The sequence below is a fragment of the Apium graveolens genome, chromosome 2 (assembly GCF_009905375.1).
Source record: "Apium graveolens cultivar Ventura chromosome 2, ASM990537v1, whole genome shotgun sequence".
NCBI classification, from domain to species: domain Eukaryota; kingdom Viridiplantae; phylum Streptophyta; class Magnoliopsida; order Apiales; family Apiaceae; genus Apium; species Apium graveolens.
Genome location: NC_133648.1, coordinates 292,723,617 through 292,741,178, shown reverse-complemented (window position 1 = coordinate 292,741,178; position 17,562 = coordinate 292,723,617). Strand labels below are relative to the sequence as shown.

Sequence of the window (17,562 nt, the reverse complement as noted above, 5' to 3'; positions counted from 1 at the left end):
GTTATTTGAAGCTGAAGAGGAAAGTGATTTTGAAGATTGGGAAGAGGAAGATACAGTGGATCCTAGGTTTGAGAAAGAATTTCAGAAAGAGCAGTCAGAGATGCTAAGAAAAGAAGCTGAACTCAAGAAGGTCTCTCAGATCATTGACAGGAGGAAAGACATACAAAGAACAGAAACTCTTCAAAAGCAACGTCTTCATGACATTAAGGCTCAAGAAAGGAGAAGAGATGTCAGACTAAAGATTGGTGAAAAATGGGATGAAGCTAGGAGAGTACTTGATATGCCTCAGCTGAGCACTAACAATGATAGGCAGTTCTTACATCTTCTTGACAAGCTGGAAATCTCAAATCCTAACAATGACATGTACATGAATGCTATCAAGACTGAAGTCTCAAGGATCACAGCTGCTTTTGATAGATCCCTAAATGAGATGAGCATTTTTGTATATTGTCAGAGTGAAGGATCATTCAAGGTGTCACTTCATCTATTTGAGAATCGTTCTTTGTCAGAGATTTGGGTTCTTTTAAACAAAGTCAAAAGAAGCTCAGAATTGAATGAAGTTCTTCGAGAAAGGCTTAAAGAGTTTGCCAGCAAGGCTAGTCCTCAAGTGGTCAACAATCCTCATCAGGTGAGATTCTTTAAGTCTGATTGTCTTCAAATCTGTCAGCTAGATGTACAATCTCTTAAAGACTACTCAGCTAAGCATCTGGTCTGGATGGAACATCATTTGAGAACTGCTGGATATTCATCCATGTTGAAGACTCAAGCTGCTGACTTGATTCAAGCTTATTGTGAAAAGAATGTTAAAAGGTACAATCAACTCAAGAATAAGCTGAAGTCAGTTGGAGTTCAACCAGTCAGACCTGCAAGCTTCACTTCAGAAAAGGATCGTGTCTTTGACAAGGAATTGCTTCAAGATTTAGAAGAAGGTGAAGTCAAGAGAGAAGACAACTGAAGTCAATTAGCTCAAAACTCAATGTAATATGATTAGAGCGTTATGAATCAAGATAGTCTAATGTAGTTATATGTTCAGGCTAGAGGAACATCTATCTTGTATTCACTTGTAAATTTCATTTGGAATCTGGAAAATGTAAAATATAATCCAGAACTTTTCTGCTATTTACTTTACATTACTGTTTATATCTTTTTCTTATTTGTTAGTTGAGTTATCCTCTAGGTATTTGTTGTTATTGTCTAACAAGCAAATAGGGGGAGATTGAAAGGCATATGTCATAGCCTACTCGTTTATTCGAGTATTTAACTCAACTCAAATAAGAATGTAATAAGTAAATAGTGGATCTATCATCAGAGAGATCTCACAAAGTAACATCTGTCAAAGAATAAAGAAACATTGTTCATCTGCAGACTTGAAGATTCACTGGAAGAAGTTCAAGAATTTGATCATGCCTCAGTGATATAAATCAAGATCGTGGATTTAATCAAATGACAGAGATCTCGTCAAGGTATCATTTATTACAAGGATTCAATCAGAACATCAAAGTCAAGACATGAAGAAACGTCAAGAAAGTTAGTCACTCATGAACCAGACAGTACATCGAGTGTCAGCATTGAAGTGGCGGAATTGATTCATAAGTCTCAGTGACTTTCAGAAGATTGTCAGAAGAATAGATGCTGCTCAGGGTTAGTATTAATTCTCTATTAATTAATTAAGTCATATAATTTAATTAAGAAAATAAATTATATCTACAAGGATTAATTTATTGATTAATTGAATTAAATTGATTAATTAATTTAGAATTAATATTAAGGATTTACAGAATTTTAATTGGTTAAAATCTGTTTTAATTCTAAAAAGACAATTGATTGTACTAGTATGACAATCGGTATGACAATTGATAGTCATACCGAAAGTCATGCTAATTCAGTTGATTGTCTTGATAGAATTATTATTTAGATTAAAATCACTTATTAATTCAGTAAAACAATTTCATTTGAACTAATATGACAATCGGTATGACAATCAATAGTCATACCGAAAGTCTTGCTAGTTCATTTTAATTGTCTTGCTAGCTCTAAAAATTGTCACACCGAAAGTATTATTGGACAAAGGATTGTCATACCAGTTCATTAATCTCGGCTGTGTTGATTAAAAAGCAGAAAAAACATCCAATTAACTAACACAACACAGAAAAGCAATCAAACAGAAGCCAAGAACAAAACAGAGAAAAAGCAGCCAAATATTTCATCTTATCTACTAATTCAAGATTACAATTTCTAGCTTGTAAAGTTAAATCCAATCAACTAGAAATCACTCTCTTGTTCTTGTGTATCAATCTAGCGGATTAAAATCCCTAGAACTTAATCTCAAATCGCATTTAGCATTTGATCTTTTAATTACAAATATAGAAAAAGTTCATGTCGAATTTATTCTAGATTTGTAATAATTGATTTGAGATTAATCCCTTGTAACCGATACCGTAGTTGTAACACCTTTCAAGTTTAATAAAAGTTTTATTTAACTTGAATTTTGTTTCACAATTTTATTCCGCATTTTATTCGACGAAACGGTATTGTTTGCATTCAACCCCCCCTTCTACAAACTAATTGGGATCTAACAGGAAGCTCTTCTAGAGAGGAAGAGGATAAAGGCGGTCGCGAAGAAGGCCGCCGAGGAAGCTTCTAAGCAGAAGGAGAGCGATTCTTCTCAGAAGGAAGTGGAGAAGGAAGTAAGAGCTGGCCGACAAGAAACTCCTGCTTCGGTCGAGATTGAGGAAGAGGGTCAAGGCGGCCAAGAGGATTCAGAGCAAGGTACTAAGAGGCAAAGGGGACGAGACGGGGTTATTCAGACGTACGTCCCTAACTGGGGGGTGCTAACGAGTGACCATATTGTCTACCCAGCAATGGATGAGATAAAGGAAGTTGCTCCGGACCTCTGCCGAGGACTCCAGCTTCCGGATAACTGTTCGCTCTATGCCGCAGCTACTCCAACGGAGGCGTGCATGAAGTCGATGTCTTTTATCTCCTTCGTCAGTATTTTTCCTTATTTCATTCTTCTTCTGATTATACTCTTTATAATTCCTTTTCGTTCATCCTGACTAAGCTTTCTTCCTTGTCTTGTTTTAGGCTACCCCTTGGACCGCTGTTGTTGCGGACAAGGTGCAGGATATGCAGGGCCGAATGACCAGGGTCATGGAGCTTGAGAGAAGGACTACTGCGGTCGAGGAGGAGCTCTGAATGGTCCAATTGTAAAATGAGACCCTGGACGGCCAGGAAAAGGTGTTGATTGGAGACAAACGGCTGCTAGAGGAGGATTTGGCGAAGGCCAACAGATGGGTCGAAGGAAGGAACACCCAGTTGAAGAAGGCGCGGAGGGAGCTTCGAAAAAAGCAGAAGACGCTGGATTTGACTGAGGAGCGATGCTTCCAATTCGGTGCCGACCATGTAAAGGCACATGAGCTTGGATGGGACTACAAGCAACTCTTAGATGAGTCGCTTGGAGATCCCATCGGCCGAACCAACGAGGTGGAGCCCTTGGTAGTCTCCTCCGGTGAAGATGAATATCTCTCGGACCCTGAGCTCCAGTCCTAGAATAGGACTTGTAATTTATTTTTCTTTATATGTGTATAATGTTTCCTTCTGGATTTTAACTTTGTCTGGCTTCGGGCATACTTTATTTAAAGGCCATCGTGCCCTTTCTTTATTCAACTGTATTTTAATTTGCATCTTTGGCTCCATTAATTTTTCCTTAGCATTTTTCGTTTTTGTCTTATATTATTGCATCTTGCACCGCATCTTCGGCTTCACTTTTTGCCCTAGCAGTTTTTATGCATTTAGTATTGCATCTTCAGCTTCATCATATTTTTATTGCCTTATCAGTATATGCCCCAAGTGTTGAGGGGATAATGGCTTTTCCTTTGGATGAGCATGAGCTCGATTCATTTAATCCGAAGGGTATGCGTTGTGTCCTTAAGACTTGAAAACCATCATAAACAGTAATCCTCTGAGATAGGTTTAGGGCGAGCGAAGGAACCTTGTTCTTCGAGATCGTCCCTGAAAAGGTGTTCACTCGTGATTTTATCTTGAAGGGCGAAGGGCTTATCTTTTTTGGGATCGCCCCTAAATAAGGCCTTATTTTTCCCTTCGTTTATATAAATGACTTGCAAATTATTAGTAAAAGTTTGAACTAGAGGATGAAGGGTAATATCCCTTTCAGGATTGCCCCTGGATATTTTTTATTCGTTTTTTTCTGCTGCTGTAGATACAATTTGTCTTTATAATAGGACGAAGGATAATAATAGTAAGGTGAATGACATTATTTTTGAAGGATTGCCCCAAAATAATGTTCCTTTACCCCTTGGTGTAAATAATTAAATGGGGCGGATGAAGGGTTTATCTTCTTTGGGGTCACCCCTTAGATAATACTCATTCATCCGCTCAACGTGTTCTTATAATTCTCAAATTTTAATTCCCAAGCAATGGTAGGAAAGAAGTATATACTTATTGATCATTCATTTTTTACACATCTTGCAATTATTAGGATTAAAAGTAAAATAAAATGAGAAAATATAAGAAATATTCTTAATGATAGAATTTCTGAAGGTGACTTGCATGCCAAGTGTTCTTGATTATTTCTCCAGTGAGTGTTTCCAGCCTATAAGTACCTGGGCGAATGACCTCTATCACTTTGTAAGTCCTTTCCGATTTTGGATGAAGTTTTCCTTTCTTCGTTGGCATAAATGTAGCTATATCTCTTAGGACGAAGCCACCAATTCCGAATGACCTTTTCTTTATATCCGATCATAGTGTTGTACGGCTTGTTGTAGATATTTTACATCCCTTTGGTGGGTTGCTTCTCATCCTTCTTCTAGCAGGTCCACGTTCGCCCTTAGGCCAAAGTTGTTGACTTCCATATTATAAACCTCCGTTCGGTAAGATTCCAAACCCACTTCAACTGGTACCAAGGCATCTGTTCTATAGGCCAATCTGAAAGGAGTTTTTCCTGTAGAAGATCTTGGCGCGGTCCGATAATCCCATAAGACCCATGATAACTCTTCTGCCGATTTTCCCTTGGCTTCACCCAATCTCTTCTTGATTCCTTGAAAAATAATTGTATTGGCTGCTTCGACTGCCCATTTCCTTGTTGGTGAGCTACCGAACTAAACTTTTGTTGGACCCCGAAGTGATGGAGGAACTTCCTGAACTTGTTTCCCAGGAATTGGGTTCCGTTGTTGAAACACATTCTTTCGGGATTCCGAACCTCAAAATGATTTCCTCGAGAAAGAACTTTTTTGCTGCTTTTTCGGTTATGGCAGAAAATGGTTTTTCTTCAACCCATTTTATCATGTAATCAATTGTGATGATACAGTATTTCTCCTATCTCGTGGTGGTAGGTAAAATTTCCATAATGTTTATGTCCCACATTACAAAAGGTATGAGGATAAGGACCGAAGCCATTTCTTCTAGAGGCTGCTTCGGGACTTTCGCGAATGGTTAGCACTGTTTGCACTTCTTAGCATATTCGCTCGCATCTGCTCGCAGATTTGGCCAAAAGAATCCTTGTTGAAGGATCTTAAAGGCTAAAGACCGATTGGTCAGATGTTCTCTGCAAATACCATCGTGCACTGCTTCTAAAGCTTGTTGCTGCTCTTCCGGATCCAAATACCTTAATAGAGGCTGAGTGACGGATCAACGATATAGCTTCCCGTTAATAATGATGTAGCTTGCCGCTCTATATTTAATTTTTAGAGCTTTCCTTCGGTCATTGGGGAGGATTCCCTTTTCAAATAATTTCAAATGGGGGTCATCCAGTTGGCCCCTTGGTGTTTTTTTAGGAAATCTTTTATCTCAATCGAAGGTGTCTTGGCTTCGGTTAGTTAAATAGTGCCAATTAAGCTCTGTGTTTCAGCCGAAGCTAGCCTGGATTGGGCATCTTCCCGACTATTGTTCTCCCTTCTTTCTGACTTAATTCAAAAGTTTCAACTTCTAGGGAGGTTTCTCCTACCTTTGTAGCGTAAGCCTTCATTCGGGGATCTCTTTTCTTATACTCCCTCGAGAAGTGCTTGACCACTGGCATAGAGTCACTAAATACCCTTAAGTGGTTTTCAATGCTTCGGGCTAGTTCCATCCCGACCAAATGAGCCTCATTTTATGCCTCATTATTGGTGACTGGAAAGTTGAACTGGATGGCTTGGGAGATTTCAAACCCATCGGGACCGGATAAGATCACTCTTGCTCCACACTTCTTCCCAGCGACCGAACTATCCTTAAAAAGCTTTCATTTCCCAGGAGTCCGAATGAGTTGTTCCTCAGGTGTAAGGTCCTTCGGCCCTGAAAAAGTGCATTCAACCATAAAGTCTGCCAGCGCAAGGGCCTTTATTTCTGTTCGATACACGTACTCAAGCTCATATTCACCAAGCTCGATAGACCAACCTACGACCCTGCCCGAAGCCTCCGGCCTTGTAAAAATTTTCTTTAGTGGTTGATCGGTGAGTATTTGCACCGTTCGGCCTTGAAAGTAATGTCACAATTTTCGGGAGGTCGTGACCAGCCCATATGCGAACTTCTTGGAATTGGGATACATTGTTTCTGCATCCTTCAACACATGGGAGACATAGAAGACATGATGTTGATTTCCTTCGTGATTCTTTACCAGAATAACTCTAAGAGTTCGGTCGGACACGGCCAGATAGACCTGAGGGGTTTTTTTTTGATCAGGTCTCATTAAGAGTGGGTCCTTGGGGAGATATTCTTCTACTTCTTCGAATGCCTTCTGGCATTCGGCCCCCACTCAAAATGCTTCGACCCCTTGAGCACGACGAAGAAAGGTAGTGTTTTCTCGTCCGACCTTGAGATGAAGCGTCGAAGGGCTGCCAATCACCCTGTTAGCTTCTGGATATCTCGGATACACCTCAGAGCTTCCATATCAATGACAACCTGGATTTCTTCCAGATTCATCTCTATCCCTCGGGCACTGACCATGTAACCCGGAAATTTCCCGCTTTCTGCTCTGAATGTACATTTATTTGGAATAATTATCATATTATTCTTTCAAAATGTCTCGAAACACTCTCTCAGATCTTCGACATGATCTCTGAATAAGGACTTCACAATCATGTCGTCGACATAGGCTTCCATATTTCGGCCAATCTGTTCCTTAAATACTTTGTTCACCATTCGTTGAATGTGGCTCCAGCGTGCTTAAGTCCGAAGGGCATTTTGATGTATGCATAGGTTCCCTTCGGAGTTACGAATGCTGTCTTTGGCACATCTTCATTGTTCATAACAATTTGATAATATCCAGAAAATGGATCGAAACTAAGTACCTGGTATTCAGCCGTGACACTTTTCAGTTGGTCGATGCTAGGAAGAGGGTAATGGTCTTTCGGGCAATCCTTGTAGAGATCCGTGTAATATACGCACATTCTCCACTTCCCGTTGGATTTTTTGACCACCACCACATTAGCCATCCATTCGGGATACTCGATTTCCTCTATAAACTTGGCCTCTAGTAACTTCTCTACTTCGGACTCTGTAACAATCTGTCGTTCGGCTGCAAAAGTTCTCTTCTTCTGCTTGACATGTTTGACCTCGTACTGCACATTAAGGCAATGCTTAGCCGTCTTGGGATCCAGACCGGGCATGTCCTCTGGCCCCCAGGCGAACACATCATGGTATTGTCGGATAACTGCGATGACCTTCTCTTTTAGATCTTTCTCCATGTTCTTCCCGATGTGCATCATTTTACCCGAGCATATAATTTGACCTTTTCAACCTCAGCTGCCGGTTTGGCTATCGGACTTAAAAGGTTTGCCCCAAATTTTTCCAGTTCAATATTAAGGATCTGTTGGCTACCACTTGGTTCGGCTTCGGTCCTTTTCCTCTTCCCGGTTTTATCCGATCCTTCATAAGTCTGATCCATCTCCAAGTCTTCCAGCATGATAATTTTGGCGGTCTTTTGGTCACCCCAAATTTCTCCTACCCCCTTCTCCGTTGGGAACTTCAGTTTGAGGTGAAGTATAGATTCCATTGCTACATAAGTGGACAAGAAAGGTCTCCCCATGATCGCATTATACAGACTCTCAATCCGAACCACATAAAACTTCACTTTTATTTTCAACAGTATACGACAGTTTACGCAGGAGGACATGGAGAGTCATCGTACCTTCGAACTGGATTGGGTGTCCACCGAAGGCATATAGGGGAGTTTTGTCGTAAGGTTCCAGTTGTTCACCCGCCACATTCATCTTACAATATTTCTTGTGAAACAAGATGTTGGCTGAGGTACCAGTGCCAACCAATAATTTACAAATTTTGTTTTTCTTGATGAGAGGATTGATGATGAGGGGGTCCTCGTGTGGATGAATGACATCTTCCTAATCCTCGGTGCTGAATGTCATCGGCATGTGGGGCTTCGCCGAGCTGAATTGGTAGAGGTTGTACACTTTCCTCACATACCTTTTCTTTGCTTTCTTACTATCACTATCTAATATGTTGCCCCCGAAATGGTCTTCACTTTGCCCCTTATTATGTTCCTCCTTTCGGGATCTTCGGCCTCAAGTTCTTCCTGATTGTCCTTCGGCCTCAGTATGTCCCTCAGATCTCGGATGAACTAATTTAGTTTGTTTTTTTTTTATCATTCATTTGAAAGCTTTTTGAGTTGGTAGCATTCACCAGTATTGTGCCCTTTGTCTCTATGGTAATCACAGTACTTATCAAGATTCTTCTTGTGATTTGGGACTTTCATTTTGGCTGGCCGAACGAACCCTGTCTTCCCTTTGATCTTGTGGAGAATTTTGGAGATTAGTGCGTTCAAGGGAGTAAACATAATGGAATCTCTATCTCGATGTCGTTCGGCACCACGGTCTGTCTCTTTCTTCCCCTCATTTCTATTATCCATTCAGTCACTGGCAAACCTCGAGTAATCGTACTTTTTTGTTCACTTGGAACGATCATCCCTTCGGGAGTTTTTGTAACCCCCAATGCTTTCCATTTTTCCGGATATTTTTCCCCTCTAATAAATATCATTGAGGGACTTGGGGGGATTTCATAAAGAGAAGAGCGAAGCTTTTTTCCTTTGTAGGGGTCTAGTCCCGCCATGAGGAAACCCATTGCTTTGACTTTGTCCAAGTTGGTGACCATTCTAGCTTCTTTCTTAAACCGAGCCAGATAATCCCCGAGTTCTTCGTTCAACCTCTGCCTGCAATGTATCAGTGCTTCGGTATCCTTCGCCTTCCAACATAGATGGGAAAAATACTTAAGAAATTTCCTCTTCAACTGTTCATACGAACCGATGGACCTTGTTTTGAGGGACTTGTACCACAACGAAGCTGATCCCTTCAAGTAAGTTTTGAACATCTTACAAAGCATGATGTCGTTATGGCCCATCCAGTGGTCTTCTGGGTCGCCCTTTCCGTTGAACTCGCTAATCTTTGGGAACTACCTCTCATCGCCCGGGGGAGGTCGATACTACTCAATCTCCTCTGTCACAATCGACTCTCGGTCAATCCTTCTGTCGCTGAACATAGCTTTCTCCAGCCTACTCAACCTAATTCGGGACCCATCGGGTTCTTCGTTCGAATTAGAGGAATAACAGGTCTTCATTCACTTCCTTTTGGGTTTGAATTTAAGTCAGACTCATCTTCATCGTTATACCCTTTTCGATCTTTTCTCGGTTTGATGACTACCACCGTATCATCGGCCTCTAGTGCTTCACGAAGCGCTTTCTCCTATAGCTCGACTTCTTCTCTCTAGAGCTGTAGAGCTTTCAATTAGAGTGCATTGGCCTCCCTTCATTTCGCCCTGGCCTCTGCCTCTTTTTTCGCTTGTTCATTTTGTTTAGCCTTGCTCTTGTCCGCGGTCAGTTTGTCAGCCCAAATCTTTAGCAGCAAAGTCTCTTCTTCGGGAGTCAGTTTGAGTACCCCATCAGCGTCAACTAACGACTGTTTTGATATTTGTCCTCCATCACAAGGAGAGAAATCTGGTGGTGTTTGATCATTGCTTTTGTTTGTCATTCTCCCAATATCTTGTAACGATTCTCGTATTTCCCACAGACGGCGCCAAATGTTATGCCTAGAGTCCTTCGGGTACAAGAACGTCCTTCGGTCGTCCAAGAACAGTCTTCAGTTTAGACTTGAAAAGGAAGAGAATGCGAAGGATTGTCCCCCCGATTCACCTACGATGTGAGAATCGGTAATCTGGATGTAGAAATAGGTTAGAGAATACAAGAAAACAGAGAGAGTTTGAAAGTTAAATCATTGTCCCTCGTTTCTTACTTTTCACTGTGTATTTATATTCGTTAAACCTGTGCAATTAATGTTCGTCCGTTATGCTGAATATACGGACAAACGTTGGAGGCTGAAACAGTGGAGGCGTTATTCTATCTCCCAACGGTAAAGTTGAAAGCCTTGTGGGCCTTGACCGTTCATTTATATTGGGTCTTCGTCCTCTTGGACCTTCGTCTAGTAGGTTTTGATGGGCCTATAGCTAACAAGTCCTAGAATGATCGTATATTTAATACAGCTATACCAAAAATAGTATAGACTTGGGTGTTGGGCTTTGTTGGTTTAGTTTGGGATTTGAGATGCTAATTTTAGTAAAAGAGAGACCGATATTCATTTATGATTCAACAAACTTATACATCTTTAAATCGGATTGGATCCTCAACTTTTTGGAGAACTAAGGGGAAAATAATATAACTGGACCTTTTAAAATATATGTTAATAATTTAAATTAATTTTATTAACACAAATTGATTTTCTCGAGAAATATTTAGATTTAATGATGGGTACAGAGATAAGTTTGAGAATAAATTACTGGAGGAGAGAAATCGAAAAACGAGAGAATGCTAGAAACTTTGAATTTAATGTGATTTTAATGACAGAATGAAAGTGAAGATGAATGAAAACTTGCCAATTTAAAACGTTCCGGCTCAATAATTACAAATTTTTTAAATTTTGGAACCCCTTATAATTTTGGGCCCCTAACCGTTTATCCTTTAAGCTACCCTCACAAGACCTGGATTATTTTAATTGTGATTACAATCTGTTAACAAATGTACTGACGCTATCTGAAGTTGCATTTGATAGGATTAAAGAAATTTGCCTTTTCTTTATTAAGGTGAGTACAACCGTACAACTGGTATATTGGCTTACACGGAAGCAGCATAAACAAGAATCAAACTCCAAGCAACAAAAATAATATAGAGAAAGATATGGAATTTTAAGATAAACACACGAACTAAATATATATCCAAGGAAGCACATATATATATATATATTTGGTTTTAAAAAAATTCATAAGAATTGTAGTTGGAGTTGACATGGATCATCATCAGCTACTCCGGGACGGGGGCTTTTTTCAAAATGAACTGGTAGACAAGTGCTGCTGCTAGAGCTCCCAAAAATGGGCCAACCCAGAATATCCACTGCACATGCATGAGTATATATCTATGTTTTAACATAATATTAATTTTATTCTGACATAAAATTTATGAAATTGTTAACAAGGTTTTGTGCTAGTGCAAGTCTCATTTCAGACACCATGGTGATGATTATGAACAAGTAGAAAGCAAGTGGTTGGATAAATATTATAGTATTAGTTTTCATTTTCATGAATGCAGGCAGGGGAATAAACAATAAGGCCACATACATGATCATTCCAGACTTTGTGATTGTTGTAGATAACAGCAGGACCAAAACTCCTGGCTGGATTAATGCTAGTTCCGGTGATCGGAATCGTAGCTAAGTGCACTATGAACACTGCGAATCCTATAGGCAAAGGAAGCAAAGCCTGTTCATACAACACCAATATCATATCTGTTAGTCTAAATACTGTGGAGTAATTTTTTTGGAGTTAGCTTCAACTTGAAGCTAGTTACAGTATTTGCCAAGTAAACTATATAGTATAACGCACACTTCTGAAATGAACTAGTACAAAATATACCTTATTACGTAAAGTGCATAGGAATCCTTGCAAAGAATACATTAATTTATTTTACATTGATTCTTTTCATCATGTATGCAACAGTACTCAACAGGAATGCTAGTAGCACTCATCCATAATCTAAAAAGTGCGCAAGTGAATTTACAGAACTGCATTATATTGACTAGAAAGTTGGGGGTTATTAAAAAGGAATGAGCATTAAATCATGTAAACGTACGTACCGATATAAAGGGCTTTTGTGCATTGTTTTGTTCGTCGGTGGCGGAGAAGACGGTGAGTAAGAGGATGAAAGTGCCTATAATCTCAGCACCTAATGCAGAAGCCTTTGAGTAACCTGCTGAAACTGAGTTGGCACCACCACCTAGCATGTCATATGGATGCTCCATTATAGCCTTCACTAACCCTGCGCCACATATTGCTCCTAAGCATTGTGCTATCATGTACGCTAATGCCTTCACTAAGCTCACTTTCCTTGCTACCAGCAACCCAAATGTCACCGCAGGATTAATGTGTCCACCTGCAAATATAAACAGAGCTAGGTCAGAGGATATCGAATTCATAAGTATATCTCTTAATCATTAATTACTGTCGTCTATCAGAGTTTCGTTCTGATTATGCTTTCTATATTAATGCTATTAATATATGGCTAAAAATATACTAAACCTATACAGAATTAAGGCCTGAAAATTTAGAAGGATGAATGCATTGTAAGAACCTGAAATATTGGCAGTGCAGTAGACAAGAACGAATATGGTGCCACCGAAGGCCCAGGCAATGCCGAGAATTCCGACACCATCACAAGATGTAGCCTGCTTCTTGTGGCCAATGACTGTAGCAATTGTGACATAAAGAAACAAAAGTGTAGCAAGAAACTCTGCAATGATGGCTTGAAAGAAAGACCGCTGGCTGATCTCGCTCGTGTCCATCAGAGACGGTGTTTCGTTTTCTCTACGAGCATTCTTCATGTTTCTCTGATATGCTCAAACTTAAATGTATATTTACAACTTGGGACTGGAGTACTGGACAACATGTAGTACTAGACTGCTGGTATTTATAGATCAAAAACCTCAAGTACAAGGTGTCAACTTTACTTTTTCATATTACACTTACCTCGGGCTGTACAAACAAATCGCTCAACTGCATCAAACCACTGAACCGCTCGCAACCGAACCGTATTTGCGGATAATCGCGAAACGCGGATTGGTTGTGGATTTAAATTTTAAAAACCGCTCATTCGCGGTTTGGATGCGGTTTTAAATTCTTTAAAATCGCAAAATCGCAACCGCAACCGCAACCGCAACTCGCAACATATATTTATAATAAAATACATTTCAAAAAATGTAGTTGATATCATAAAAATTAATAAGTATACACATTTATCAACTAATCTTAGGTTAATGTTAAAAATTCGTTCATAAAATTCACAATCATTACAATAAAATATATAACCAAACAAATAAAAAATATAATCAACATGTAATTTTTGTTATCCTTTTCTTTTTTTTTTCTTTTCTCTCGCCTCCACATTTTTGTATGTTTTTAATATATTTACTCCACACGGAGCATTAGTTTATATTTTATTTTTGAATGTAATTTATCACGTAACTTAAACTTCAATTTATTAATATTTCGAATTTACTTCTTTGCAAATTATTAATTATTTTAAAATAAGTGGTTGAACCGCAAACCGATCCGCAATAACCGGAAATTCGCAACCGCAAATGACGCGGTTAACCGCAACCGCATTTGACAATTTTTTAAAACCGCTATTCGCGGTTTGGTTCGACTTTTACCCCAAAACCGATCTGATCCGAACCGCGTACACCCCTACACTTACCTAGGGCTGTACAAACAAACCGCTTAACCGCATCCAACCGCTGAACCGCTCGCAACCGAACCGCATTTGCGGATAATCGCGAAACGCGGATTGGTTGTGAATTTAAATTTTAAAAACCGCTCATTCGCGGTTTGGATGCGGTTTAAAATTTTGAAAATCGCAAAATCGTAACCGCAACTCGCAACTTATATTTATAATAAAATATATTTCAAAAAATGTAGTTGATATCATCAAAATTAATAAGTATACACATTTATCAACTAATCTTAGGTTAATGTTAAAAATTCGTTCATAAAATTCACAATCATTATAAGATATATAACCAAACAAATGAAAAATATAATCAACATGTAATTTTTTTTATCCTTTTCTTTTTTCTTTTCTCTCGCCTCCACATTTTTGTATGTTTTTAATATATTTACTCCACACGGAGCATTAGTTTATATTTTATTTTTGAATGTAATTTATCACGTAACTTAAAGTTCAATTTATTAATATTTCGAATTTACATCTTTGCAAATTATTAATTATTTTAAAATAAGTGGTTGAACTGCAAACCGATCCGCAATAACCGCAAATACGCAAACGCAAATGACGCGGTTAACCGCAACCGCAAATGCGGTTGCGGATGACAATTTTTTAAAACCGCTCTTCGCGGTTTGGTTCGACTTTTACCCCAAAACCGATCCGATCCGAACCGCGTACACCCCTACACTTACCTAGGGTTGTACAAACAAATCGCTCAACCGCATCCAACCACTGAACCGCTCGCAACCGAACCGCATTTCTGGATAATCGCGAAACGCGGATTGGTTGTGGATTTAAATTTTAAAAACCGCTCATTCGCGGTTTGGATGCGGTTTTAAATTTTTGAAAATCGCAAAATCGCAACCGCAACCGCAACTCGCAACATATATTTATAATAAAATATATTTCAAAAAATGTAGTTGATATCATAAAAATTAATAAGTATACGCATTTATCAACTAATCTTAGGTTAATGTTAAAAATTCGTTCATAAAATTCACAACCATTATAAAATATATAACCAAACAAATGAAAAATATAATCAACATGTAATTTTTGTTATCCTTTTCTTTTTTCTTTTCTCTCGCCTCCACATTTTTGTATGTTTTTAATATATTTACTCCACACGGAGCATTAGTTTATATTTTATTTTTGAATGTAATTTATCACGTAACTTAAACTTCAATTTATTAATATTTCGAATTTACTTCTTTGCAAATTATTAATTATTTTAAAATAAATGGTTGAACCACAAACCGATCCGCAATAACCGCAAATTCGCAACCGCAAATGACGCGGTTAATCGCATTTGCGGTTGCGGATAACAATTTTTTAAAACCGCTATTCGCGGTTTGGTTCGACTTTTACCCCAAAACTGATCCGATCTGAACCGCGTACACCCCTACACTTACCTAGGGCTGTACAAATAAACCGCTCAACCGCATCCCACCGTTGAACCGCTCGCAACCGAACCGCATTTGCGGATAATCGCGAAACGCGGATTGGTTGTGGATTTAAATTTTAAAAACCGCTCATTCGCGGTTTGGATGCAGTTTAAAATTTTGAAAATCGCAAAATCGTAACCGCAACTCGCAACTTATATTTATAATAAAATATATTTCAAAAAATGTAGTTGATATCATAAAAATTAATAAGTATACACATTTATCAACTAATCTTAGGTTAATGTTAAAAATTCGTTCATAAAATTCACAATCATTATAAGATATATAACCAAACAAATAAAAAATATAATCAACATGTAATTTTTGTTATCCTTTTCTTTTTTTTTCTTTTCTCTCGCCTCCACATTTTTGTATGTTTTTAATATATTTACTCCACATGGAGCATTAGTTTATATTTTATTTTTGAATGTAATTTATCACGTAACTTAAACTTCAATTTATTAATATTTCGAATTTACATCTTTGCAAATTATTAATTATTTTAAAATAAGTGGTTGAATTGCAAACCGATCCGCAATAACCGCAAATTCGCAACCGCAAATGACGCGGTTAACCGCAACCGCAAATGCGGTTGCGGATGACAATTTTTTAAAACCGCTCTTTGCTGTTTGGTTCGACTTTTACCCCAAAACCGATCCGATCCGAACCGCGTACACCCCTGCACTTACCTAGGGCTGTACAAACAAACCGATCAACCGCATCCTACCGCTGAACCGCTCGCAACCGAACCGCATATGCAGATAATCGCGAAACGCGGAGTGGTTGTGGATTTAAATTTTAAAAACCGCTCATTCGCGGTTTGGATGCGGTTTTAAATTTTTGAAAATCGCAAAATCGCAACTGCAACCGCAACTCGCAACATATTTTTATAATAAAATATATTTCAAAAAATGTAGTTGATATCATAAAAATTAATAAGTATACACATTTATCAACTAATCTTAGGTTAATGTTAAAAATTCGTTCATAAAATTCACAATCATTATAAGATATAACCAAACAAATGAAAAATATAATCAACATGTAATTTTTGTTATCCTTTTCTTTTTTCTTTTCTCTCGCATCCACATTTTTGTATGTTTTTAATATATTTACTCCACACGGAGCATTAGTTTATATTTTATTTTTGAATGTAATTTATCACGTAAGTTAAACTTCAATTTATTAATATTTCGAATTTACTTCTTTGCAAATTATTATTTATTTTAAAATAAGTGGTTGAACCGCAAACCGATCCGCAATAATCGCAAATTCGCAACCGTAAATGCGGTTGCGGATGACAATTATTTAAAACCGCTCTTCGCGGTTTGATTCGACTTTTACCCCAAAACCGATCCGAACCGCGTACAGGGCACCATCTAAAATAGTTACTAATAAATGATATTATGAGCTTTTTTAATGTAATACTCTTGGGTATATAATCTAAAGTATATTGTAATTTGTGGGGCTTAAATTTGATAATATTTAACTATTAAATTATTAATCCAACCCTGTGAATATATAAATATCATGTAAAAATAAGTAAATTTTCAAATAATTTTATTATTTAGAATGAATTACTTTATAACAAAATATATTCGTTCAATTTCTACCTTTAATTATATAAGTAAATAAAATTATTATAAAATCAATATTATGCACAACTTGATTTGAATGAAATTTTTCCTATTATTATATTTTGATTAAATCTTCACATGGTTAGATCCTATAATAGCACAACAAGGGATAATATGTTGAGATTAAAAAGTCTTATTAAAAAAATTAAACTATCCCTATTTTTAATATTTATATAAAAGTTGTGTTTTGTTGGAATTGAACTCGAGTTGCTTCATTATTCTATACAACCTCGTACCACTATACCATATTGTCACATGTACCTTTTATCATATATTATACATAATATGTAAGTGTGTTAAAGGAATATTTTATTTAACTTTAAAGATAACTACTTGAATTCGGCAAAAATTAAAGAACTGAATTCCTGATATAAAGTTAGGCATAATACATAAATGGATTATTATCTTATTTATTAATCATTTTTTGTTTAAAATATATCTCATATATTTTTAACATATTTTTTATTATAAAAAGTAATTAAAATGTACATATATAATTTTTTTGAAAATATTGAAAATAGAATCGCCTATATATAAATAATCTAGATTGGTATTAGATATTTAGATAAGTTCGAATTATAATGAGTCAATGCATTTTAGAACTTGGTCCATTGTTCAAAAAATACTCGAAATTTGACTACATGACCCGGCCGAAAAACATCGTCACATTTTACGTTTAGTAAATTTAAACTACAAGCTCCGCGAGAATATCTTA

The 17,562-nt window shown here is 37.6% G+C and overlaps 2 protein-coding genes across 2 annotated transcripts; both read right to left on the bottom strand.

The window, feature by feature from the left end:
• Positions 1–8,769: 8,769 nt before the first annotated feature.
• On the bottom strand, positions 8,770–9,345 carry LOC141702059 (uncharacterized). Its single transcript, XM_074505762.1, has one exon. It carries the CDS (start codon positions 9,343–9,345, stop codon positions 8,770–8,772), a length of 576 nt encoding a protein of 191 aa, XP_074361863.1.
• A 1,702-nt stretch (positions 9,346–11,047) lies between these two features.
• On the bottom strand, positions 11,048–12,918 carry LOC141708599 (aquaporin PIP2-7-like). Its single transcript, XM_074512306.1, has 4 exons — positions 12,617–12,918; positions 12,123–12,418; positions 11,608–11,748; positions 11,048–11,383 (listed from the first exon to the last, which is right to left on the bottom strand). The coding sequence occupies exons 1-4, from the start codon at positions 12,864–12,866 to the stop codon at positions 11,294–11,296; spliced, it is 777 nt and encodes a 258-aa protein (XP_074368407.1). The 5' UTR covers positions 12,867–12,918; the 3' UTR covers positions 11,048–11,293.
• Positions 12,919–17,562: the final 4,644 nt, after the last annotated feature.